Source organism: Oncorhynchus tshawytscha, linkage group LG13, assembly GCF_018296145.1.
Source record: "Oncorhynchus tshawytscha isolate Ot180627B linkage group LG13, Otsh_v2.0, whole genome shotgun sequence".
Taxonomy (NCBI): Eukaryota; Metazoa; Chordata; class Actinopteri; order Salmoniformes; family Salmonidae; genus Oncorhynchus; species Oncorhynchus tshawytscha.
In genome coordinates this window covers 92,112,464-92,139,152 of record NC_056441.1, presented here as the reverse complement: position 1 = coordinate 92,139,152, position 26,689 = coordinate 92,112,464, and the positions used below count along the sequence as shown (strand labels likewise).

At 45.6% G+C, this 26,689-nt stretch overlaps 2 protein-coding genes across 2 annotated transcripts in view; one reads left to right on the top strand and one right to left on the bottom strand.

Moving 5' to 3' along the window:
* tenm4 (teneurin transmembrane protein 4) overlaps nucleotides 1-26,689 on the bottom strand; it is a 718,236-nt gene that overhangs the window by 230,549 nt on the left and 460,998 nt on the right.
* The window catches only part of LOC112231651 (endophilin-A1-like), a gene marked incomplete at its 3' end in the record, with an annotated part of 49,438 nt that continues 26,470 nt past the window's right edge, over nucleotides 3,722-26,689 (top strand). The window contains 1 exon segment of the mRNA XM_042296534.1: nucleotides 3,722-4,000. Coding sequence (XP_042152468.1) covers nucleotides 3,956-4,000 — 45 coding nt within the window.

The window sequence follows — 26,689 nt, the reverse complement described above, 5'->3', positions numbered from 1 at the left end:
ACACCTTACTTTCAAAGTCTTAGCTAACAGTCATCATCATGAATCATGTCAACAGTCTACTGGCAAATTATTTTCAATCCTTGTCATTTGAAGAAAAATTGTAGATAAAGCGTATCGGTGCTCCTCGGCCATTGGACATAAACACTACACAAGTTGTAAATCTCAAATTCAACGATGAGTGGTTTGGAAGGAATCAGTGGCTAACTGCAAGCATTGCAAAGCAATCACTATTTAGCTTCCCCTCCCTGCTATTGGGTGGAGAGGGTGTGTGGTCCAAGTCTGTGTTTCAGGGTCTCTTTTCCACGTTAAAAGGATAAATATTCACACACAACACTCTGGGCCAGAAAAGGTTGAATACATTGGCCATGCTGTCAATCCATCATGACTTCTGGCCTGTTCAAAACAACTGGAAACTCGGAACTGGGAAATCTCAGACTTCAGTGAGTTCAAGACAACTGGGAACTCCGACTGGGAAAATAAGTTTTGAACAGTCATCCATCTCGGAATTTCAAGTTGGGAACTCAGCCTCTTTCTAGAGTTCCGACCTGAAGATCATTGACGTCATGATTCGATCTTGTTTTTTTCTGGGTTCCCAGTAGTCTTGAAAGCACCATAAATCCATAGAATGCCAGACTGCCAAATTCTTCCCACAAGAAGGACCGCCGCGCCACCTTCCTGTTCAAGTTAGCACAGCACAACGAGTCCAAATATGTATTGTATGCTGCTGAATAAATTATGTAATATGTCAGTGAAATATGTATACTGAGGCTAAGAAAGTAATACTTAGTGTATGTTGTGTAGTAAGCTGTTAGTAGCCCATGTGCCTCAACCTAATAGTTTGGTCCCTTTCCCCCTCATAACTTAGCCTACTGTTCTGACTTGGTGGTGCACATGTAGCCTATAGCCTGTTTTAGAGAAATGTCATCATCGAATATTGTAGGAGCTTTCATTGTCTCCTTATATGCCCCCTTTATTTATCATACGGTTCTGACTTGGTGTATAGGGACAATACTGTAAGAACGGCCCATGTTCTGAATTCTGGCACTGTACACTTCAAAAGTGCTGAACAAATAGTTATATTGACTACGTCCGTCTTAGCTCGCTCCTTAATGTCTTAATCAAAGTTACGGATTGCCTCTTATCCGCTCATTGTTTCCCTTATGCCACAGTTTGTACATCTCAATTGTCAGTAGAAACCACATTTGTTTAAGCAAGTCAGCCATTTCAGCTATGTATTTATTTATTTTTAAGCCAGTAAATGAGGCTGAATAAACTGTTTCGAGGCCAGACATGGCTCTGTTGATAGCCAGGTGTAGCATGGTAAGTATTCACTCCATTGTGTTGAAAAGAAAGCTCTGCTGTTGGGACAGATTTATGTTGGCCTTAACAGTTTGTGGGCACCTTTGTCACCATTAATGCATTGTTTAGTGTTGTATTGTATAGTGGCTTTGCTGGCATACATCTAAAAATATATGTTGAGTTTGCCCCACCAAGATTTACGTGCTAAAATCGCCACTGCCACAGTGGCATGTTAATTAGAGCGTAGATGCTTCTTCTGTCCATTGTTCATTCGCTGTGCGCCTAGGTCTACCATTTGACCACAAGGTGTCGCCAAGACAATGTACTTTATCATTCAGGCAGACATGTATTTTAGCGTTTGGGCCTTTACGTGCTGCGTATACCATTTGACCACAAGGTGGCGGCAATACAGTGTTATACAGTAGTTCTGAAAGAAATACATAGTGGCAGACAGTCATGTTTTTTTAATAGATGCACTTTGGGTTGTTGTCCACATGATGGCCCTATTTCCCATAGGAAAGACTGGCCTGCCTGCACTGGTATTGACAAACTACTTTGCCGGTTTGGACCTAAAACCTACAAGCGAGTCGAATGTTGTGTTCACATTTGCTGGACGAATTAAATGGATTTGAGTCACACCGCCGCCTCCATGCCATATCACCATAATGCACTAATTACCTGCTTCTGCATTATTCACACGTATCACCATGAATCATACCCCATGTTGTTTATTAGTGTTAACCATATGTGTGAGTAAAAGTGTTTATCACACTCAATATGACTCTCTCTCTCTCACACACACACATCATATCCTAGGCCTAGACCTCCCACCACCGACCCAGAAAATGCATAATATGGCTTCAGCTTGCAAAAATGAGCAATTAATCAGTAATACAATGTTATTGTTGCACATTGAGGCTGTTCACCAACAACCATAGATCTACTTGAGTTCTGTATTAGGGATAGTCAATGAACAGGGGGAAGAAAGTCATGAGTAAATTGAACTGACGTTATATAGTTACACAAGAATGAAGGCTACTCATTTCCAGGGCAGGCATATAAGCCAAGTCTTTAATTTCCACCAATATATATTTCAGAAGTTACCTATCACAGGGCCTCCTGCCACACCGTGTGTAATTTTATATCTAGATATCGACATTTAGCTTGGGCCCTCCTCAGGGCTGTAATAGTGTCCATATTGGATGCATCTCAAACTGTTTGCCAAAATGAAACTATCGGCCTGCCGTCTGGCGCCTAAGGGCTGAGCTGCAAGAATGTGAAGCTTCTTCAGCTCAGTGTTAATTTAAGGACCATAGCTAGGCTACTTTTTGATAGTAAGCAGGCCAAGAATATTGTGATGGGCGGATGGTGTGTAGGCTAGGTGTGTTAGGCTAGGTGTGTAGGCTAGGTGTGTAGGCTAGGTGTGTTAGGCTAGGTGTGTAGGCTAGGTGTGTTAGGCTAGGTGGGGTAGGCTAGGTGTGTAGGCTAGGTGTGTTAGGCTAGGTGTGTTAGGCTAGGTGTGTAGGCTAGGTGTGTAGGCTAGGTGTGTTAGGCTAGGTGTGTTAGGCTAGGTGTGTTAGGCTATTCAATATGTGTGAACACATTTGATGTTTTAGTCTTATAATTATTGGAATTAAGTTTAGATTGAATAGGCTCAACTTCTGAGCTCATGTATGTTTTATGTGTATTCATTGTTGTTCTTAATCTGGACCTTTACGACTTCAGTTGGATTGTAGTCATAAGTGTCGAATCTATTTAATGTGTTAACTAGGAAAGGACCTTCCTAGTCCTTTCCTTCCTATTCCTGCTAGAGCGCCTATGCTGGTTGCTGTCCATGGTGCTAGAACCGGCTACGTACGTGGTGCTGAAACTCTCAACTCATAGCTACCGCGGATACCATGTCTGGTAGGCTCCTTTTTTAAACCTTTATTTAATTAGGCAAGTCAGTTAAGAACAAATTCTTATTTTCAATGACGGCCTAGGAACAGTTGCCTATTCAGGGACAGAACGACAGATTTGTACCTTGTAAGCTCGGGGATTTGAACTTGCAACCTTTCGGTCCAACGCTCTACCCTGCCTCCCCATATGCCTTTTTAATCTGTGGTGTATATCAATGTCTTGACAAGGTTGTAATGCACATTGTTCTATTTGGATTTCGTAGGCTATTAAAATAGGAATGAAAGGCCGATTCTTGATTCTAGCTTCAAGTGATGTAATTCCCTCCGTGCCAATTTGTTTTTTCATACTTGTCTGCCATGTCACGTCCCGATTTAGCGCTTATATCCCCTTATTCGCCACACTCTCCTCTAAAATGGCGTGATTACAGCGTATGCCCGTTTAAACATGCCGTGTCGTGCAGTGGTAGATAGACTGGCCAACTCTGTAGCCTACGCTGCTGCTTTAAAAAAAGAGCCTGGTTGCGGAGCGCTGACGTCACTGGCGTGTCGTACATGTGGGTTTGACATTCGGTAGACTATGCTGATCACTGATCACGGCCCCCGCTCAAAGGAGATTCCCAATAGTTAAGAGCAATACAGAGGGGTTTTCCTCGGAAGCAATATCATACCACGCAATTAGGAGCCGAGATTCCTGCAAAACAATCCCACATCAGCTCGTAATCCATCTAGAATCGTCGTGTATAGCAGCAGCAGGAGCCATGTCTGTAGCTGGGTTTAAGAAACAGTTCCACAAAGCTACTCAGGTAAGCCGCATTGTTAATTCAAATAATACAGGACATTGTCGTGCCTTTTGGATATAGTAGCCTAATCGTGTAGATGCATTGAATGTCAAGGGCTTTCGTGATTGCTAGTTAATGCTGTGTGAGGTTGGTGTTGAAAGGATAACATAACAGTATGTGCCTCATTAGTTATGCGCAGCGTTTTTCCGTGGTAGACAGTTTGTAGCATATTTGCGGTTGCATCATGGCTAATACGGTATATTGTGAGGAAATTGATCTTCCTATAACCGACTGCACTGCATGTATCCCTTCAATGGCGCTCGAATCCCCTAAATGAATGACATCAAAAGGACTGGCGCGACGCAGCAATGCGCCACGGGCCGCATCATTCTTATCCCTCTGAAACGTGCAGAGAGAGTGATAAATTAACCTTTGACATTCTATGCAGAGAGTGATTTCAGGTCAAAAGAACAAAATGGGGATTGTTTTCACGATAATCCCTTTGCTCTACGGTCCGTGCTATCCGGGATCCTTGGGATGTCCCTAGCGGATTGGAAAATGACATGTTTTAAATGGTTAAGATTAGGGTTTAGTGTAGGGACGTCCCAAGGATACCGGATAGCACTGACCGTCTACATCACAGACCGTCGGTACAGGACAGATGGTCTGAAAATGTGATGATGGGTACACCTTCTCCACTTCACATGACGTTCCGCCTGTACCGGAGAAAAACTCCAGCTTGGAACAACGAATAATGTTATTATCTGTTTTTTTCTACCATAAGGGCCAGACCAGTGCGTTATTAAATCGCCTTTATGTAACTGTTAAATGCGTCCTGGTTGAAATCCTCCCAACGCGGTTGCGCAGGTTGACCTCGCCGCCCTCTAAAACCGGGCATCTCACGACCGGCCTCTAACTGTCCTGACAAACTGTCTAGAGTTAGGCCTACTGAATCTAATTCCTCCCAGGGTGCTTTCTCCAACTTGCTGACGATGCAGAAAACCGTACAATGTGTGAAATGATCCGTCATTTAAGTATAATTGTAATGCATCCCGGTGGACGCATCTACACACTGCAAAATGGTTTAGGGCCATCCCAATCTCTGTTTAGTGTTTTTACTGGTTTAAAAATAGACTATAGCTAATGCTGTTTTAATCACTTTGGACGGATTTAAGACACCGTTGGGAAGTGTCTGTGCGCCCCATTGGCCTGTCCCTTTAAAACGCCCGGCGCACCGTGGTTCAGTCCTGCCAAACTGATGTCCAAAGACGTTCTGCACCAGCCCTGAGTGTCTCTAACTGAAGGGCTTACATTTTATCTTCAAGCTGGGTTTAACCTCCCTGGAGAGTTCGCGGGGGTGTTGCGTTGACATGTGCTCTGGGAGGACCTAGAACAGGGCTGAGTCACCCTGTCACTCTGGCCATGTCTACACTTGACACTTACATGTTACTTCTGCTATCAGAATGCGAAGATCGCATTGAAAAAACGGGCCTAGACACACAAGAGTGGCTTTGTGGTCTGATTGTGTTCAGATCTGGCTGACCACTTCAGGAGCTGGTCAGGGCTGCATTGTGTACAGATTTCTCCTGGGTGTGGATGCAATCAGGCTGCCGAAAGCACATACAGTGGGCAACGTCATCAGCACTCCTCCCACAAGTCTCCAGAAAACGTGTGTTTTGGGACAGAGAGGCACTTTCTCATTATAACATTGGAGGAAATGCGTTCCTAGCATGAGGAACATGTTTGCTGGCCTTATAAATGCTAGCCAGCTAGCTAATATTTAGAAAAACTATTTTTTGTTTAGTAGTTATGCTAACCTGTTTGCAATCCCTGTAGTGTTGTTTGCTAGCTTGCAGGCTAGCTACAGAGGTTAGCTGGCTAGTTTGCTACGGTAGTTAGCAACTGACATCAGTTGTTGTGTTATCATATTTAGCCTACTCCACCGTTTTGTAGAGTGAATATTGGCATTTGAATGTAGTGCTGGAAAAGGGAATCCAGACACACTGTGGACACGGTAGACATGTTTCATGTAGATGCCTGACACGTTCGGAACTCCATGATCAGAACTCTATGATCAGAACATTAAAACGGCATGAACTGTCAAGTCTAAACAAGGCCTCTGTCCTCTCATACTGGTTTAGTACACTGCACACACCCCATGACATTAGTCAATCGCTGACAGTCAATTCAGTTATATTGTATGTGCAGTCACTTGTTAAGAGACAAGCAAAGACAATGACTGAATCATACAGTCAATGAATACTGCCAAATGCACAGCAACAGGTCATTGAATGTCAGCTGCTTCGATCTCAACATTCAGTTCATGTTCAATACACTTTGAACATTGTGTCCCATAACTGTTACGCCACATGCAATGTGTTACCAATGAATGATGCAAGTTAATGGTTTCTAATGTATTATAATGCAGTTTCAACCTGTCAGAGTATATGTACTACTGCTTTGAGAAACAGTGAGATGTACAAATATCCTTGTGGTAGAAGTAGCCAAGCCATGTCTGGGTAGAATAGAGATGTAGTTGTGGTCAAGTCACCTGAAGGAGGGAGCTGTCTGTCACTGTCACAGTGGGAAACCTTATCTCTCCCTTTAGATTTGACCTCGGAGCACCCAGACTGTGTGTATCTGTCACCATAGACATACAGATGTAGTCATACATCGTTGGTCTTTACAGCAGTGGGCCTATATTTAATGTATTACTGTTATTTTACCAGGTAAGTTGACTGAGAACACATTCTCATTTACAGCAATGACCTGGAGAATAGTTACAGGGGAGAGGAGGGGGATGAATGAGCCAATTGAACGCTGGAGATGATTAGGTGGCCATGATGGTATGAGGGACAGATTGGGAATGTAGCCAGGACACCGGGGATCTTTAGTGACCACAGAGAGTCAGGACAGAAGTTTAATATCCCATCCAAAAGATGGCACCCTACACAGGGCAATATCCCCAATCACTGCCCTGGGGCATTGGGATATTTCTTAGACCTGAGGAAAGCGTGCCTCCTACTGGCCCTCCAACACCACTTCCAGCAGCATCTGTTCTCCCATCCAGGGACCAACCCTGCTTAGCTTCAGAAGCAAGCCAGCAGTGGGATGCAGAGTGGTATGCTGCTGGCCAATATGAGTGTATAAGTGTATGAGTGTGTAAACCTCAGGAGGTATAGGAGGAGCTCTCTCCTGCTATCTGCCTTTACACACACACACACACACTGCATGCTGCACTCAGTCTCCCATGCAGTGACAGCAGGGCTCCCTCTATTCATCTGAGAGCAAATGTTATGCCTGTCCCTTGACAGAGGAGATCAGTGGGGAAGATGGGTGGATGAACAGGCCTAAGGAGGGGGGAGGGGCTTATGGGTGGGGTCTCCACTTGGCTGACCCTCAACACTGGGACCCCACAAGGGTGCGTGCTCAGCCCCCCTCCTGTACTCCCTGTTCACCCACGACTGCGTGGCCACTCACGCCTCCAACTCATTCATCAAGTTTGCAGACAACACAGCAGCAGTGGGCTTGATTACCAATAACGACGAGACGGCCTACAGGGAGGAGGTGAGGGCACTCGGAGTGTGGTGTCAGGAAAACAACTCTCACTCAACTCTCACTCAACGTCAACAAAACAAAGGAGATGATCATGGACTTCAGGAAACAGCAGAGGGAGCACCCCCCAATCCACATAGAAGGGACAGCAGTGGAGAAGGTCGAAAGTTTTAAAGTTCCTCGGCGTACACATCACAGACAAACTGAAATGTTCCACCCCACAGACAGACAAACTGAAATGTTCCACCCCACAGACAGCGTGGTGAAGAAGACTCAACAGCGCCTCTTCAACCTCAGAGGCTGAAGAAATTTGGCTTGTCACCCAAAACCCTTATAAACTTTTAGATGCACAATCGATAACATCCTGTCGGGCTGTGTCACAGCCTGGTAACGCAACTGCTATCACAGCCTGGTACGGAAACTGTACGGAAACTGCTCCGCCCACAACCGTAAGGCTCTCCAGAGGGTAGTGAGGTCTGCACAACGCATCACCGGGGGCAAACTACTTGCCCCCCATGACACGTACAGCACCCAATGTCACAGGAAGGCCAAAAAGATCATCAAGGACAACAACCACCCGAGCCACTGCCTATTCACACCGTTACCATCCAGAAGGTGAGGTCAGTACAGGTGCATCAAAGCTGGGACCGAGAGACTGAAAAACAGCTTCTATCTCAGGGCCATCAGACTGTTAAACAGCCATCACTAACTCAGAGAAGCTGCTGCCTACATTGAGACCCAATCACTGGCCACTTTAATAAATGGATCACTAGTCACTTTAAATAATGCCACTTTAATAATATTTACATATCTTACGTTACTCATATCACATGTATATACTGTATTTTCTACCATCTATTGCACCTTGCCTATGCCGCTCAGCCATCGCTCATCCATATATTTCTATGTAAATATTCTCATTCACCCCTTTACATATGTGTGTATTAGGTAGTTGTTGTGGAATTGTTAGATTACTTGTTAGTTATTACTGCACTGTCGGAACTAGAAGCATTTCGCTACACTTGCATTACCACCTGCTAACCTGCATTACCACCTGCTAGCCTGCATTACCACCTGCTTATCTGCATTACCACCTGCTAGCCATGTGTGTGTGACCAATAAGATGTCATTTGATTTGGTATATGTTTTTAATATGTGGTCGTTCTGGTTACAAGACAAAGCATCCATCTCTAAAAGGTCAAAAGTGCATGTTGTTCCTTTGAAGGTTTACATCTGAGCCAAGGGTCACCTTTTGTGGCTTTGGCTCATAGAGGTTAAGGTCCAGTGACCTGATCTGGAATCAGTTCTAACAGATGCAATGATCCAGAACGTTATTGTACTGGATGTCCCAGGAATCTCAACTGACCCGACATTGGCCAGAGCTAATGCTAATGGCTAATTACCCATCAGACCCTGCCTTGCCTGTGTGATTGTGTAGCAGATGCTTTGCGGTGTATATTTCATGTTCCATTTCCCTCCTGCACGCTGTGCATTATCCCTTCTTCACTCAGGCTTTATGGGCCAGGGCTCTGTGGGGAACAACTGGCCATAAAAAGCTGCTGGTTTCACTGAGGGATTTAGTACACACAGTTGTGTACACACACACACACACTGTTCACTCTCTTACACAATCTCTCTTGCACGCACTGTACAAGGGCAACTGCAATGCAGTCCATTTAATATTGGTGAGAGAGGAGAGGGAAGCACGGGGCATGAAGGTTAAAGCAACCAAGTCTCCCTCCATCCCTTCACTGGACACAAATCCATCCTGATCTCTAGAGAAGCTTTATAAATTGAAATGAGACATTTCTCTAGAGAAGTTTAATAAGGTGCAATGAGAAATAGTCTCTCCGGCTCACTGGGAAACATGACTGTATTACGTCTTTGATTTGGGAAGCAATTAGGATGACTCACGCCTAGGATGTTTTTCTCCAAATTGGTTGTGTTATTTAGAGTATTTATAGAGGAAAGTGTGTGTGTTACTCCATCCGTCGACTTTGCCCTAAGTGAAAGAGGAAGGAAATGGAGAGAGGGATAGAGGGACAGAGAAAGAGAGCCATGAGTCAGAAGCATCAGTTAGTGTGGAGGAGAACAGATGCTCTCCAAATGCCAGGCTTATATTCCCATGGTAGGATGAGAGGCCCCATACTGAATGTTAGCCATGGCATGATTGACTCTCACACGTCATAGACTACTGCTGATCCACAGCTACCCACATGAACTAGGCTAACGTTTGTTGTGGGGCAAACACATGAACTAGACTAACGTTTGTTATGGGGCAAACACATGAACTAGGCTAACGTTTGTTGTCGGGCAAACACATGAACTAGGCTAACGTTTGTTGTGGGGCAAACACATGAACTAGGCTAACGTTTGTTGTGGGGGCATGAATTAGGCTAACGTTTGTTGTGGGGCAAACACATGAACTAGGCTAACGTTTGTTGTGGGGCAAACACATGAACTAGGCTAACGTTTGTTGTGGGGCAAACACATGAACTAGGCTAACGTTTGTTGTGGGGCAAACACATGAACTAGGCTAACGTTTGTTGTGGGGCAAACACATGAACTAGGCTAACGTTTGTTGTGGGGCAAACACATGAATTAAGCTAACGTTTGTTGTGGGGCAAACACATGAACTAGGCTAACGTTTGTTATGGGGCAAACACATGAACTAGGCTAACGTTTGTTGTGGGGCAAACACATGAACTAGGCTAACGTTTGTTGTGGGGCAAAACATGAACTAGGCTAACGTTTGTTGTGGGGCAAACACATGAATTAAGCTAACGTTTGTTATGGGGCAAACACATGAACTAGGCTAACGTTTGTTATGGGGCAAACACATGAACTAGGCTAACGTTTGTTGTGGGGCAAACATGAATTAAGCTAACGTTTGTTGTGGGGCAAACACATGAACTAGGCTAACGTTTGTTGTGGGGCAAACACATGAACTAGGCTAATGTTTGTTGTGGGGCAAACACATGAACTAGGCTAATGTTTGTTGTGGGGCAAACACATGAACTAGGCTAGTAGATTAGTAGAATGCACAAGGTGCAATTTCTAAATTGGGTAGTGCATCATCACTTCCTCTTGTCATGTCAGTCATGTCATTACTTCGAGAGCTATTTATAAATAAATGTCCAGATCAAGTCCGCCATATCAGCTGTTTTTTTTATTTAGGTTTTTAGCCCGTAGATATTGTCATATTTAGTCACTCAAATATCACATGAATACACATTGGACATGGCAAAATGTGTAGAATTGCAAGACAATTAGCTTTAAACCTGCAAAATTCTCTCCACCACCAAGAGGAGTGTGAACAGTTTGTGTCATGAGCAGTGCTTGTACCCATAGAAATAGATGTGGCGCATGCTGGATGTTCCCCAATGCTGCAAGGGGAGCCCCTGATCTACCCCATGTTCTGTTATGCTAGAGGGGAAACCCTCTTCTTCACCAGAACATGCCCTCCTCAGAACATTGGTTGTGACGTTCTGTTTTTACCCCAGGGTAGCTCCGTAGTACATTGCATCTAATGGTAATAGTCTGCTAGCCTGGCTGACACTGGCCTGGCTGACACTGGCCTGGCTGACAATGGCCTGGCTGACAATGGCCTGGCTGACAATGGCCTGGCTGACAATGGCCTGGCTGACAATGGCCTGGCTGACAATGGCCTGGCTGACACTGGCCTGGCTGACACTGGCCTGGCTGACACTGGCCTGGCTGACAATGGCCTGGCTGACAATGGCCTGGCTGACAATGGCCTGGCTGACAATGGCCTGGCTGACAATGGCCTGGCTGACAATGGCCTGGCCTGGCTGACAATGGCCTGGCTGACAATGGCCTGGCTGACAATGGCCTGGCTGACAATGGCCTGGCTGACAATGGCCTGGCTGACACTGGCCTGGCTGATGCGACCCACGTGAATCACAGCACGGGGAGAGCTGTGACGCACTGGTCTAGAGGCCATTTGACAATGCAATTTTGTCTCAGAATTTGAGTGATGTGTTTGATTGGTTCTCTCAAATGTATGGATATGAAAATCCAACAGTAGTAATGGAAGGGGGCGGAGCTCGGGGCCTGTGTGGTTGTCCATAAGTCAGAAAGACATGGAGGAGAACCAACCAGGAAAATCACAGACCTCCTTCATTATAAACACATCGTGCTGACAACATCAATGAGCCACTCCAAGCTCTAACATCCGAAGGAGGACTTTGAGAGTTAGGTCTTAACGAGACTAACAGTCTGCCAACAGGTAACTAAAAATACATTCAAAAACATCTACTGCTGGGGGAGGGAGAAAGAGAGAGGGGGAAGGAGGAGAGGAAATGGGGAGCTTCAGAAAGTGTCTGCAGGGTCTTTGGCTGTGCAGAGTTTGACTGTACAGAAATGGATGTTTTAGATAAATGTCAGAAGGGAAAGTCGGGCCGCCGACACGTTGAGTTGATTTTAATGCTGTCGACATTGGTGATTCTAAGCTATATGGCTACTGTAATCTTCTTATGCCCTATTACATGGCAGGTTATTCCACTGGCTAATATGGTTGGCTTAGCTACATGGGTGAGAACAGGAGTAGAATAACATGGAGGTCTCTGTTCAGTAGAGGTTAAAGTGACTGTTAGTCTGGCTTAGCTACATGGGTGAGAACAGGAGTAAAATAACATGGAGGTCTCTGTTCAGTAGAGGTTAAAGTGACTGTTAGTCTGGCTTAGCTACATGGGTGAGAACAGGAGTAGAATAACATGGAGGTCTCTGTTCAGTAGAGGTTAAAGTGACTGAGAGCTACATGGGTGAGAACAGGAGTAAATAACATGGAGGTCTCTGTTCAGTAGAGGTTAAAGTGACTGTTAGTCTGGCTTAGCTACATGGGTGAGAACAGGAGTAGAATAACATGGAGGTCTCTGTTCAGTAGAGGTTAAAGTGACAGTCATAGTCTGGCTTAGCTACATGGGTGAGATCAGGAGTAAAATAACATGGAGGTCTCTGTTCAGTAGAGGTTAAAGTGACTGTTAGTCTGGCTTAGCTACATGGGTGAGATCAGGAGTAAAATAACATGGAGGTCTCTGTTCAGTAGAGGTTAAAGTGGAGCGTTGTGAATGCTGTGAGTTAAGTCACTGTTCTTAATGAAGCAGCGTTTTTTCACTCCACTGCTGTGTCTGATAAATGATTCAGGCCTCTTGTGCTTTCTTCTTCTGAGAGCTACTGTGGCACAGATAGACCGCAGCAAGACAGCGTGCGATGTGGATGTGTCTGTCTGGTGTGTGTGTGTGTGTGTGTGTGTGTGTGTGTGTATTCCTGAGATATGATGCTGCAGTTTCTCTATGGATATCAGGTGGCACTAAGAGCTACTGAACCAGGTCAGTGGAAGACATCAGACATGTTTCCCCACATAGAAATTGAATGACAGAATTCATATCTATGACAGGTTCTATTTCTATGCTCCCCCATCACATGGTAGTTATCAGAATAGCATAGACGACAACTTCAAGACGATGATGATGAGTAGAGAGATTGATAGTCATTTTGATGATGGCTTTATTACTAACTCCACATCTCCAAATAAAGGACCGATGGGTGGTGTTTCTGTAACTCCTATGGACAGGTGTAAAACATGGCTGTGTTTATCCCAGGGTGAGGAACAGGGTTTATACTGCTCTGCTTTGTCCACAACAGCTGTGGTACCAGCATGAAGCAACGTGTGGGGGTTTTGTTTTGGAAAGGTTGGGTGTGTGTGTGTGACAGAGACATCTCTCCATAATACGTGGAGGTGCATTCAACCTCTTATCTCGATCAGTCCAGCGTGGGAAGAGCTGTAACTGAATACTATCTGTTCTAGACTACAGCTGCCATCATCATGCAGATATGGCATCAGAACAGCATGAACACATGAGGCAAGGTTATGTGCACATCACAAGTGCAAGAGGAATTAAGAAACTACAGCAGTGGTTCTTTCCTACTTCTTCTGTCTCTTTTGTGTTGTACAGTAGTTCCCCCTTCAGGGAGAAAATAAGTCGGTCCCATCTAGCCGCAATTCTCCTAATTAGAGATGGACAGTAGTCTATTAGAAGAGAAGTCTCTCTCTCTCTCTCTCTCTCTCTCTTTCTGCCTCCTCTCTCTCTCTCTGCCTCCTCTCTCTCTCTCTCTGCCTCCTCTTTCTGCCTCCTCTCTCTCTCTCTGCCTCTCTGCCTCTCTCTCTCTCTCTCTCTTTCTGCCTCCTCTCTCTCTCTCTGCCTCCTCTCTCTCTCTCTCTGCCTCCTCTTTCTGCCTCCTCTCTCTTTCTTTCTGAAGTGTGTGCAGCATTTTTAAAACCTTTCGGTCTTGCATGACTTTTGTACACTTAAGATTACCTCTGCACTAATCTTTAATAACGAAGTAGATGTAGAAGCACGGTGGTTAGGAAAAACTCCCTAGAAAGGCCAGAACCTAGGAAGAAACCTAGAGAGGAACCAGGCTCTGAGGGGTGGCCAGTCCTCTTCTGGCTGTGCCGGGTGGAGATTATAAGAGTACATGACCATTTAGGCCAGATTGTTCTTCAAGATGTTCAAATGTTCAAAGATGATCAGCAGGGTCAAATAATAATCACAGTGGTTGTAGAGGGTGTAACAGGTCAGCACCTCAGGAGTAAATGTCAGTTGGCTTTTCATACCCGAGCATTCAGAGGTCAAGACAGCAGGTGCGGTAGAGAGCGAGTCCTAAACAGCAGGTGCGGTAGAGAGCGAGTCCTAAACAGCCAGTGCGGGACAAGGTGGCGCTTCCGGTGAACAGTTCAGGGTTCTATCGCCGCAGGCAGAACAGTTGAAACTGGAGCAGCAGCATGACCAGGTTGACTGGGGACAGCAAGGAGTCATCAGGCCAGGTAGTCCTGAGGCATGGTCCTGAGGGGAGGGGGAGAGAGAGAGAATTAGAGGGGGCTTACTTAAATTCACCAGATAAGACAGGAGAATTCCACCAGATATAACAGACTGACCCTAGCTCCCCGGCATATAGACTATTGCAGAGCTTACAACGTTGGGCATTGTGACAGGTGTCCCTTAAAGGCATTTGCTCTGCCTCCTGTCACTCACATTTCCCTGCCAATCAGAAGATTGGTAGTGTCATTGATCTCTTGCTGATTGGTGTAAAGTGGTTATTTAAAGGAAGAAGATGAATCTGAGTGCTGTTTACCATAGATGGGAGAGAAGACAAAGGCACTGATGATTGTAATTGAATGATTGTATTTGATTTACTGTAACAAAGTACTGATGTTCTACCTTTGACCTGTTGAACTGCCCGTATCAAACGTCTGCCAGTGTTGAATGTTATGGTGACAGGTAGACGCCACCCTGAGCCGAGGGCACACTGATAATGTCTCTGACATTGTGACTCTGTAGCAGCTGTTGTGTCTTCCTCTCAGCCTCTCAGACTGGTGTTTCCAGAACATTTGGTGCCGTCTGATTAGAGTATAAAGGGTCTCCAAGAGGCCAGCGAGACAAAACATCCGCGACTGCTCTTCACTTCGGTTCACTTGAAAATCCCCTTTCCATGGCTTGTTGGAGACGGAGAGAATCCATCCACTGTAGTAGCAAGCAGTACCTGCAGCAAGGCCACACACAAACAAACACAATCATATTCAGCCTGTGTGTGTTTGCTGTGTCTATGCCGAGTTGGAAGAGGGTACAACACCATGTACATCAACATTGTCTGGAGGACACGCATCATTAGCTGTCATCATTAGAACAGTCCAAAGGCTGCCTCTAGCACTGCAGACCAGGGTCACTCAGTACATGGGAATCCCTTTCAGCTCAGGAAGATGTAGCTGTGGATTCCCAGGATGCCGTTGGATACCTTCTGGCATTTTGTTCTCATGGAATAATGTCAGAACATGACGGGTTTTTTTAAGCAACGGAAATCCTGTTTTTTAGCGATTTCATGTGTAATATTTAGTATGTATTCAGGACCATGGTATAATCCACCTGACCATAGTAATGCAGCAACGTATAACATTTAGCATGGTGTCTTTGGGATGGATGTAGTTGGAGTCTTTGTGTTGAGGAGAGAGAGGCGTTGTGGGGAGAGGCGTTAGGATATGTCTACTTCAGGAATAGTGCAGCCGTTGTGATGGATTTAGTAGTGTTCTGTGTGCTTGGTCAATACATGTTTATGTGTGCATCCATTGTGATGGCTGATTTAGTGTGTGTGTGTGTGTGTGTGTGTGTGGAGCAGCAGCGTTTGACTCCCTGGATGTGGCTGCAGCCTGCCTAGGGGCCTGTAGGGCCTCAGATTGTGAGAGGAGAGGGTGAGTCATCTGGTCTGCCTCTTTCTCATTCTGCTGCTCCTAGTCATGCATACTGCAGTGCAGTGCAGGGGAGAACGGATCCATCTGGGAGATAAGAGAGGAGGGAGGGATAGGGCGAGAGGGGTGGAGAGAGAGAAATAAAGGGAGATGGTGGGAAAGGGAGGACTCATGCCAAAATACTGTAGGCAGGGGAACAAAGAAGAGAACAGTAGCTGAGAGGATCAAGTCCCAAACACCCGATGTACCTATACACACAGCACAATCTCTATAGTCATCTTTCACTGACTGGATTCTCACTTCAGCGCTGCCATAATAAGCTAACACACACACACACACACACACACTGCCTAATAGTCTTACACTAGAACTGCCTCATGAAGAAATCTGTATTGCTCCTGAAACCAGCTCAATATACCTTCATCAATGAGACGTTACGCAACGACTAACACTTTCTCACCCATCAATCTTGGTCTATTTCCTGGTTGATTTTGTTTTTCTTCTGAGCTCATAGGAAGATATTGTTTATTTGCACCACTGGCAAAAGTCCATTACTCAGTTATTGATGGGTGGAGTAAATGCCTTTACAGCGGTTGTATTGATTTGGGAAAAGACTGTTATAGTGAGAGATGGTGGCGAGTAGCTATGAATCTCCAATGCTGCCTTTACTTCCTGTACTGAGCTTCAGTGAATACTCTTGGGCTAAAGCACCCGAAGACCCAAGGATCCATGGATCCATTCTGTTAGGAGTGGAGAATGGTAGATTTGTCAATTGAATTGTCCAAGAATGGACTAGCCGACAAATGTGTGTGTGTGTGTTCGTTCCTTGGTGCGTGGGTGTGTGTGTGTTCGTTCCTTGGTGCGTGGGTGTGTGTGTTCGTTCCTTGGTGCGTGGGTGTGTGTGTTCGTTCCTTGGTGCGTGGGTGTGTGTGTTCGTTCCTTGGTGCGTGGGTGTGTGTGTGTTCGTTCCTTGGTGCGTGGGTGTGTGTGAGGGTAATCCTGGCCAATTTAAATGTAGTTCTGCAGTGCAGCAGAAGTGGTGCTGTACACTGGATCCTCTCATCATTCCAGTACCTGAACATATTCCTTACCCTCCTTTTCATCTGATCTTTATTTTCTTCTTCTAAGTACCTCTATATTACTCTGGATATTTGCCTGCCATCCTCCCCTCAGGATGTACAGTGTTTTTACTTACAGTACCACTTCTTGGAGTGTATTTGCTCAAAGTACTTTGGTTGTTGACGGGTGCACAGATGAGCTTCCCTGAGATGTTTGTGCGCAGAAATTCTTTGGTTGTGCAAACCCACAGTTTCTTCAGTTGTCCGGCTGGCTGGTTTCAGACGATCCCGCAGGTGAAGAAGCCAGATGTGGAGGTCCTTTGCTGGCAGGGTTATACATGGTCTGGGGTTGTGAGGCCACCGGTGAAGAAACCGGATGTGGAGGTCCTGGACTGGCGTGATTATACATGGTCTGGGTTTGTGAGGCCACCGGTGAAGAAGCCAGATGTGGAGGTCCTGGACTGGTGTGATTATACATGGTCTGGGGTTGTGAGGCCACCGGTGAAGAAGCCAGATGTGGAGGTCCTGGACTGGTGTGATTATACATGGTCTGGGGTTGTGAGGCCAGTTGGACGTACTGTCAAATTCTCCAAAACAACGTTGGAAGCAGCCTTTTATTGTCCCCAACACAATGTGCAGCTGTGTAAGGATCTGTTTAAAACCCCCCTAGAGTACATCCTAAGTAACATAATAAAAATGAATCTGTCAGTTTAGCTAGATATGTTTTTTTCCGCATTGGCTGCGTCTCAATCCACTGCATCCACCGATGGAAAGTAGCAGAGCTACAGCGCTGTTTGTCAGATCAGGACACATCCCAGAAATCAGCTTACATCCTGGATCAGCACTCGTACTCTGAAACGCCTTGTGAGTACAGGCCCAGTCCATTAGGGTATTGAGTGAGCTGAGCTTGTCAAATACAGAGAACGGGTAGTGCGCTGGGCTGACTCTGGATCAGTATTATAGAGGTTAATAGATGACATCCACAGAACCACTCCCGATAATCCTAATCCCTTTGCCCTGGGTTACAACGCCCCGTAGCTAGGCAACTAATGCCTAGAGAGAGACAATGAATGGTGACATGGACACTGATTAGTGAACAGCTCATTTCACTAATCAGCCCACCGTTCTAAAGTCTCCGTGTTTGTGAATGACTGACCATTGAAAGGGACTCTAGAGAGGCAATGCATCTCTCGTCATAATGACTGTAGGCTGAAAGTGTTACCGGAGAGTGTAGTTCTATGAGTTGACGGCACAGTCACGGCCAGTCATCACTCATTCATTCCTATCTCAGCGTTTGTATTTCCCTGTCTGGGAGAGTGATGACGCCTGGACAATAAACTAGGCAGTTTGGTTGGAGGCAGATATAGCAGCTCTCTCTTTCTCCTCCGTCTCTCCCTCTTCCCCCATAACATCAGTATTCAGGCCATGAAAGATGTTTTATTCAGGAGTTAGATATTACACATTCTGGGCATCACCTACTGCGGCTGGGAAACACAGGAAGGCTGGGGCTGAGAGGATGGACTGGGAGGGGAAAGTTCCAGAAGCCTCCAGAAGGAAGACAGGTGAGGGGTTCCTTAACACAATGGTATTCTAAAATCTAAATATTGTTATTGGTGTTATGTGTTGATGATGGGCTGTTTCATGTTCAGCATTGGCCCGGTCCAAGATGGAGGCAGTATTAGGGGCGTCACAAATTGGATGGATTCAATAGGAGTCATCAGTGCTACAACTGTGGCTAGTAAGGCACACCTGCACATGGTGACACGGCCCAGGAGAACACACACAGAACGGCCCACACACATGGTGACACGGCCCAGGAGAACACACACATGGTGACACGGCCCAGGAGACACACATGCACATGGTGACACGGCCCAGGAGAACACACACATGGTGACACGGCCCAGGAGAACACACACATGGTGACACGGCCCAGGAGAACACGCACATGGTGACACGGCCCAGGAGAACACGCACATGGTGACACGGCCCAGGAGAACACGCACATGGTGACACGGCCCAGGAGAACACGCACATGGTGACACGGCCCAGGAGAACACGCACATGGTGACACGGCCCAGGAGAACACGCACATGGTGACACGGCCCAGGAGAACACGCACATGGTGACACGGCCCAGGAGAACACGCACATGGTGACACGGCCCAGGAGAACACGCACATGGTGACACGGCCCAGGAGAACACGCACATGGTGACACGGCCCAGGAGAACACGCACATGGTGACACGGCCCAGGAGAACACGCACATGGTGACACGGCCCAGGAGAACACGCACATGGTGACACGGCCCAGGAGAACACGCACATGGTGACACGGCCCAGGAGAACACGCACATGGTGACACGGCCCAGGAGAACACGCACATGGTGACACAGGAGGCCCAGGAGAACACGCACATGGTGACACGGCCCAGGAGAACACGCACATGGTGACACGGCCCAGGAGAACACGCACATGGTGACACGGCCCAGGAGAACACGCACATGGTGACACGGCCCAGGAGAACACGCACATGGTGACACGGCCCAGGAGAACACGCACATGGTGACACGGCCCAGGAGAACACGCACATGGTGACACGGCCCAGGAGAACACGCACATGGTGACACGGCCCAGGAGAACACACATGGTGACACGGCCCAGGAGAACACGCACATGGTGACGGCCCGGCCCAGGAGAACACGCACATGGTGACACGGCCCAGGAGAACACGCACATGGTGACACGGCCCAGGAGAACACGCACATGGTGACACGGCCCAGGAGAACACGCACATGGTGACACGGCCCAGGAGAACACGCACATGGTGACACGCCCAGGAGCCCATGGTGACACGGAGAACACGCACATGGTGACACGGCCCAGGAGAACACGCACATGGTGACACGGCCCAGGAGAACACGCACATGGTGACACGGCCCAGGAGAACACGCACATGGGGACACGGCCCAGGAGAACACGCACATGGTGACACGGCCCAGGAGAACACACACATGCACACTCACAAACACACATACACTTTCTCTGTGTTTAAACATGCGGAGCATCCAGGCCACACAGCTTTATTACCAGAATCCTATTAGAGATAAGATTCCCCCTACCACACACACACACACACACACACACACAGAGTCTCTGTGTCTGGAGACCAGACCACACACACCTGAGTTATGGATGGTGATTATAGATTGCTGTAGGGACATAAAGGCCTTCAGAAAGTATTCATACACCTTGACTTGTTCCACATGTTGTTCCAGCCTGAATTTAAAATGAAATAAATCGATTTTGTTTCTCACCCATCTACACACAATACTCCATAATGACAAAGTGAAAACATATATTTAAAAAAAATGTTGGCACGTTTGTTGAAAATGAAATGTAGTAATGGACATATTTACATCCCTGAGTCAATACATGTTAGAATCACCATTGGCAGAGATTACAGCTGTGAGTTTTTCTGGGTAAGTCTCTAAGAGCTTTACACACCTGGATTGTACAATATTTACCCATTTGTTATTTTCTAAATTCTTCAAGCTCTGTCAAATGTGTTGTTGATCATTGCTAGAAAACCACTTTCAAGTCTTACCAAACTGTAACTCGGCCATTCAGGAACATTCACTGTCTTCTTGTTAAGCAACGCCAGTGTAGATTTGGTCTTGTGTTTTAGGTTGTCCTGCTGAAAGTTGAATTCATCTCCCAGTGTCTGGTGGAAACCTGGTTCAGTCTGGTTTTCTTCTAGGATTTTTCTAGGTTTTTAACAATTACAAGCATACCCATAACATGGTGGTCACGTCTGGCTCAGTTGGTAGAGCATGGTGCTTGCAAGTGACTAAAATGTAAGTGATGCAGCGACCACTATGCTTTAAACTGAGTGGTACTCAGTAATGTGTTGTAATGGATTTCTCCTCAAACTTAACACTTTGTATTCAGGACAAAAAGTTAATTGCTTTGCCACATTTTTTGCAGTTTTACTTCAGTGCCTTGTTGCAAACAGGATGCATATCTTCTGTACGGGCTTCCTTCTTTTCACTCTGTCATTTAGGTTCGTATTGTGGAGTAACTACAATGTTGTTGATCCATCCTCAGGTTTCTCTGATCACAGCTATTGAACTGTTTTAAAGTCCCCATTGGCCTCAAGGTGAAATCCCTGAGCGGTTTCCTTCCTCTCCGGCAACTGAGTTAGGAAGGACGCCTGTATCTTTGTAGTGACTGGGCATTTTGAAACACCGTCCAAAGTGTAATTAATGACTGCATCATGCTCAAACGGATATTCAATATCTGTTTTTTTTTTATTTGTACCTATCTAGCAATAGGAGCCCTTCTTTGTGAGGCATTGGAAAACCTCCGTGGTCTTTGTGGTTGAATCTGTGTTCAACTGCGGGACCTTACAATTATCTGTATGTGTGGGGTACAGAGATGAGGTAGTCATTTAAAAATCATGTTTAACACTATTATTGCACACAGTGAGTTCATGCAACTTATCATGGGACTTGTTAATCACATGTTTACTCCTGAACGTAATAAGGTTTGCCATAACAAAGGGGTTGAATACTTATTGACTAAGACATTTCAGCTTTTCATTTTTTATTAATTTGTAAACATTTTGAAAAACATAATTCCACTTTGACATGATGGGGTATTTGTAGGTCATTTAAAAACATAATTCCACTTTGACATGATGGGGTATTTTGAGGTCAAAAACATAATTCCACTTTGACATGATGGGGTATTTGTGTAGGTCATTGATAAAAACATAATTCCACTTTGACATGATGGGGTATTTGTGTAGGTCATTGATAAAAACATAATTCCACTTTGACATTGTGTATTTGTGTAGGTCATTGATAAAAACATAATTCCACTTTGACATGATGGGGTATTTGTGTATTTAGGTCATTGATAAAAACATAATTCCACTTTGACATGATGGGGTATTTGTGTAGGTCATTGATAAAAACATAATTCCACTTTGACATGATGGGGTATTTGTGTAGGTCATTGATAAAAACATAATTCCACTTTGACATGATGGGGTATTTGTGTAGGTCATTTGACATGATAAAAACATAATTCCACTTTGGGGTATTTGTGTAGGTCATTGATAAAAACATAATTCCACTTTGACATGATGGGGTATTTTTGTAGGTCATTGATAAAAACATAATTCCACTTTGACATGATGGGGTATTTGTGAGGTCATTGATAAAAACATAATTCCACTTTGACATGATGGGGTATTTGTGTAGGTCATTGATAAAAACATAATTCCACTTTGACATGATGGGGTATTTGTGTAGGTCATTGATAAAAAAAATTCCACTTTGACAATTTGTTAGGTCCATGATGGGGTATTTGTGTAGGTCATTGATAAAAACATAATTTTAAATTCAGGTTGTAACACAACAAAATGTGGAATAAGTCAAGGGGTGTGAATGCTTTCAAACTGCCTTAATGCAATTTAAGTCAGTTTGTTACAGCAGGGAAATATTCCTACAGCAACAGGACATGTGAACATTTTCTGTTTTTCAAAGTGGAAATGACAAACTTCAGAACCTTTTTCAACCTCATACACTACATGTTTTACATTTCCTGCATTGCTGAAAAGTTTTCCTGCAACAGGGCGATCAAATTAAGATCCTACATCTGTAACTATGATGGGTACTGCGGTCTGTGTCATTTGTGGACAGCTTTATTACCAGAACAGGATCCCCACCACACACACATTTGTTTTACTATCCTTGAGGGGACCAAACAATTGATTCCCATTCAAAATTCTATTTTCCCTAACTTTTAACTCCTAACCCTTAACCTAACCCCTAACCCTAATTGTAGCCCTAAACCTAACCCCTAACCCTAATACTTTTAAAATACACTCTTATTTTCTTCCTTCCTATCTTCCTTGAAGTACGTCACAGATCTGACGTGACTTAATAGGTGAAAGCCATGTGGCTAGCGCTAATCTCTGATGTCACTAATTATAAATGCTGGCTCAAGGAAAGAAAGCAACTCTGTTAGATGTTTGGCCCACTCCTGAAATCATCATTGCAATCTAGCAACCACATTATCTTATGTTATGGCAAGCCAGTTGAGATCTCTTCACATTAGTCTCCCATTATGTGTATTTGCTATTCCATACTAGTTATCCGGCAGTTTAAATCCCATCTTCCTAAATTAGCTCCATGCTTTGAATTGTGTACACACATAAAGACTATTTATTATCCAAAATGGACCTGCAGAAACAAACATCTGTGCATTATGGGTAAACACTATGTGCTTCCCTGTGGCTGTGACAAACACCCCAATGAACGAGGGATTAGAGTTTAGATTAAATGAGAAAATAAAGAAAGGATTTAGGTATTTGTAATTACTGTGTGAGTCACTTAGCTGGAAGTGTTGGTTTCACATTGGTCATCTGTTGGACATGTTAGACACCTGGTTAATACCTGTGGATAATGCCGTTGTGTTACGACTGTTTCCCCCTCACTGAATCGTGTGTGTGGACTGTGGAGAACACTTGTGGAAAAAGAAATGAATGATTGAGAGAGGTAGAACAAAGACAGAGAAAAGGGGGAAGAGGTCAGAGACTTGAGAGTTGGTTGGTATGGCAACGCTAAGAGGAGGAAGTTGACTGCGGTTCCGGCAGCCTTGGTTTTGTGTGTGTGTGTGTGTGTGTGTGTGTGTCCACAGTCTCCCAACTTGTACAGAAACACCTTTGGATATGTTAATATATGAAATCCTCAAAGGGCCTTTCTCCAGTCATTCCTAGGGATTTCCCAGTTGTGTGTTTCTGAATGACTCCTTGGGCACACTTCCAATTCCCATCAGCCCCGTCACCCTGAATTGTTTGCCTTAGAAAGGCTTTGAGAACCAGCAATTGCTTATTCCTGTTATCGCATGCAGTAGTCGTTAAATATGGATGAGTACACATCACACATCACACACACACACATACACCGTACACATCACACACCCACCCACGTATGCTTCATTCATTCATACATCCACACACTTACACACACAGTACATACACACACACAGTATATATATATATATATATATATACACACATATATATATATATATATATATATATATATATATATACATATATACACACACACACACACACATCGTGCACACACATGCGGTTTTGTGTTTTTCTCCCCTCCCTCCCCCTGTGCTATCTTAGCTTTATAACCAAAGCCTGGATGTATATTATGTCAATGGGGGAAGCTGTCTCAGTGCTTTCTCAAATCAAACTTTGTGTCACATGTGCCGAATACAACAAGTGTAGACTTTACCGTGAAATACTTACTTACAAGCCCTTAACCAATAGTGTAGTTGGTGTAGTAGATCCAGGATTGTAATGATATACCCAGACCTCAGGGCTCAGACAGTCATCAAGCCAAATGAATACAGTAGGAGAGACGAGGGCAGTAGGAGAGACGAGGGCAGTAGGAGAGACGAGGGCAGTAGGAGAGACGAGGGCAGTAGGAGAGACGAGGGCAGTAGGAGAGACGAGGGCAGTAGGAGAGACGAGGGCAGTAGGGAGACGAGGGCAGTAGGAGAGACGAGGGCAGTAGGAGAGACGAGGGCAGTAGGAGGCGAGGGCAGTAGGAGAGACGAGGGCAGTAGGAGAGGGAGAGAGACGAGGGCAGTAGGAGAGACGAGGGCAGTAGGAGAGACGAGGGCAGTAGGAGAGAAATAGGAGAGACGAGGGCAGGAGAGAGAGGGCTAAAGACGAGGGCAGAAAAATTTACCAATAGACTAAAGTAAAAAATAATAATAAAAAGTAACACAATAACGAGGCTATATACAGGTGGTACAGAGTCGGTGTGCTGGGTACAGGTTAGTTGAGGTAATCTGTACTTGTAGGTGGGGGTGAAGTGACTATGCATAGATAATAAACAGTGAGTAGCAGCAGTGTACAAAAAGGGGGGTCAATGTAAATTGTCTGGAGATTTTATTAATTGTTCAGCGGTCTTATGGCTTGGAGGTAGAAGCTGTTGAGGAGCTTTTTGGTCCTAGACTTGATCCTCCTGTACCGCTTGCTGTGCGGTAGCAGAGAAAACGGTCTATGACTTGGGTGACTGGAGTCTCTGACAATTTTATGGGCTTTCCTCTGACACTGCCTATTATATAGGTCCTGGATGACAGGAAGTTTGGCTCCAGTGATGTACTGGGCCGTACACACTACCCTCTGTTACGCCTTACGGTCAGATGCCGAGCAGTTGCCATACCAGGTGGTGATGCAACCGGTCAGGATGCTCTCGATGGTGCAGCTGTAGAACTTTTGTGGATCTGGAGACCCATGCCAAATCTTTTCAGTCTCCTGAGGGGGAAAAGGTGCTGTCGTGCCCTCTTCAAGACTGTCTTGGTATGTTTGGACCATGATAATTTGTTGGTGATGTGGACACCAAGGAACTTGAAACTCTTGACCCGCTCCACTACAGCCCCATCAATGTTAATGGGAGCCTGTTCGGCCCTCCTTTTCCTGTAGTCCACGATCAGCTCCTTTGTCTTGCTCACATTGAGGGAGAGGTTGTTGTCCTGGCACCACACTGCCAGTTCTCTGACAACCTCCCTTTAGGCCGTCCCTTTCTCCTCCCTTTAGGCCGTCTCTCCTCCCTATAGGCCGTCTCTCCTCCCTATAGGCCGTCTCTCCTCCCTATAGGCCGTCTCTCCTCCCTATAGGCCGTCTCTCCTCCCTATAGGCCGTCTCTCCTCCCTATAGGCCGTCTCTCCTCCCTATAGGCCGTCTCTCCTCCCTATAGGCCGTCTCTCCTCCCTATAGGCCGTCTCTCCTCCCTATAGGCCGTCTCTCCTCCCTATAGGCCGTCTCTCCTCCCTATAGGCCGTCTCTCCTCCCTATAGGCCGTCTCTCCTCCCTATAGGCCGTCTCTCCTCCCTATAGGCCGTCTCTCCTCCCGTCTCTCCTCCCTATAGGCCGTCTCTCCTCCCTATAGGCCGTCTCTCCTCCCTATAGGCCGTCTCTCCTCCCTATAGGCCGTCTCTCCTCCCTATAGGCCGTCTCTCCTCCCTATAGGCCGTCTCTCCTCCCTATAGGCCGTCTCATCTGAAGCTGTCTCAGTGCTGGCTGATATCTGTTCAGACATGCTTGTTTATAGTTTGTTTATCTGTGGGACAATATTGAGACCCGATGATGTTCAGAATACCAAGAGAATACACCGTGTAATGGATGTTCGTGTGGAGAAATAAGCATGGAATTGATTCTCCTGCTGTGCGTTGATGATAATGATATCATGTGTGGTATCATCATGTGTTGAGCCCTGAAGGGATTCAGCTAGGAATAGACCACTGGAATGCTAATAGAATACAATGCAGTGGAGGCTGCTGAGGGGAGGACGGCTCATAATAATGGCTGGAATGGAGTCAATGGAATGGTATCAATCAGATCAAACAGTTGTTTCCATGTGTTTGATACCATTCCAATGACTCCGTTCCAGCCATTATTATGAGCCGTCCTCCCCTCAGCAGCCTCCACTGATGTACTGTAGCCTCTATCTCAGCCCTACAGTATAAAGGTTGTGCCGTCCTCCCTCAGCAGCCTCCACTGATGTAATGTAGCCTCTATCTCAGCCCTACAGTAAAAGGTTGTGCTGTCTTCCTAGGGTGTCTCTTCATAGTCTACGGTGGCTTCCTCTCTTCGTCTCTCCTTCAGTTGCACTGAGTTGAAGGGACGGGACAGGTGAAAGAACATGTATGGTAGAGGGTCTCCATATGGCTGTCACCTGTGCTGTGTTCTCAGAACTGCCCAGGTGAAGGAGAGGAAGAGGGGGGGAGCCACTGACTA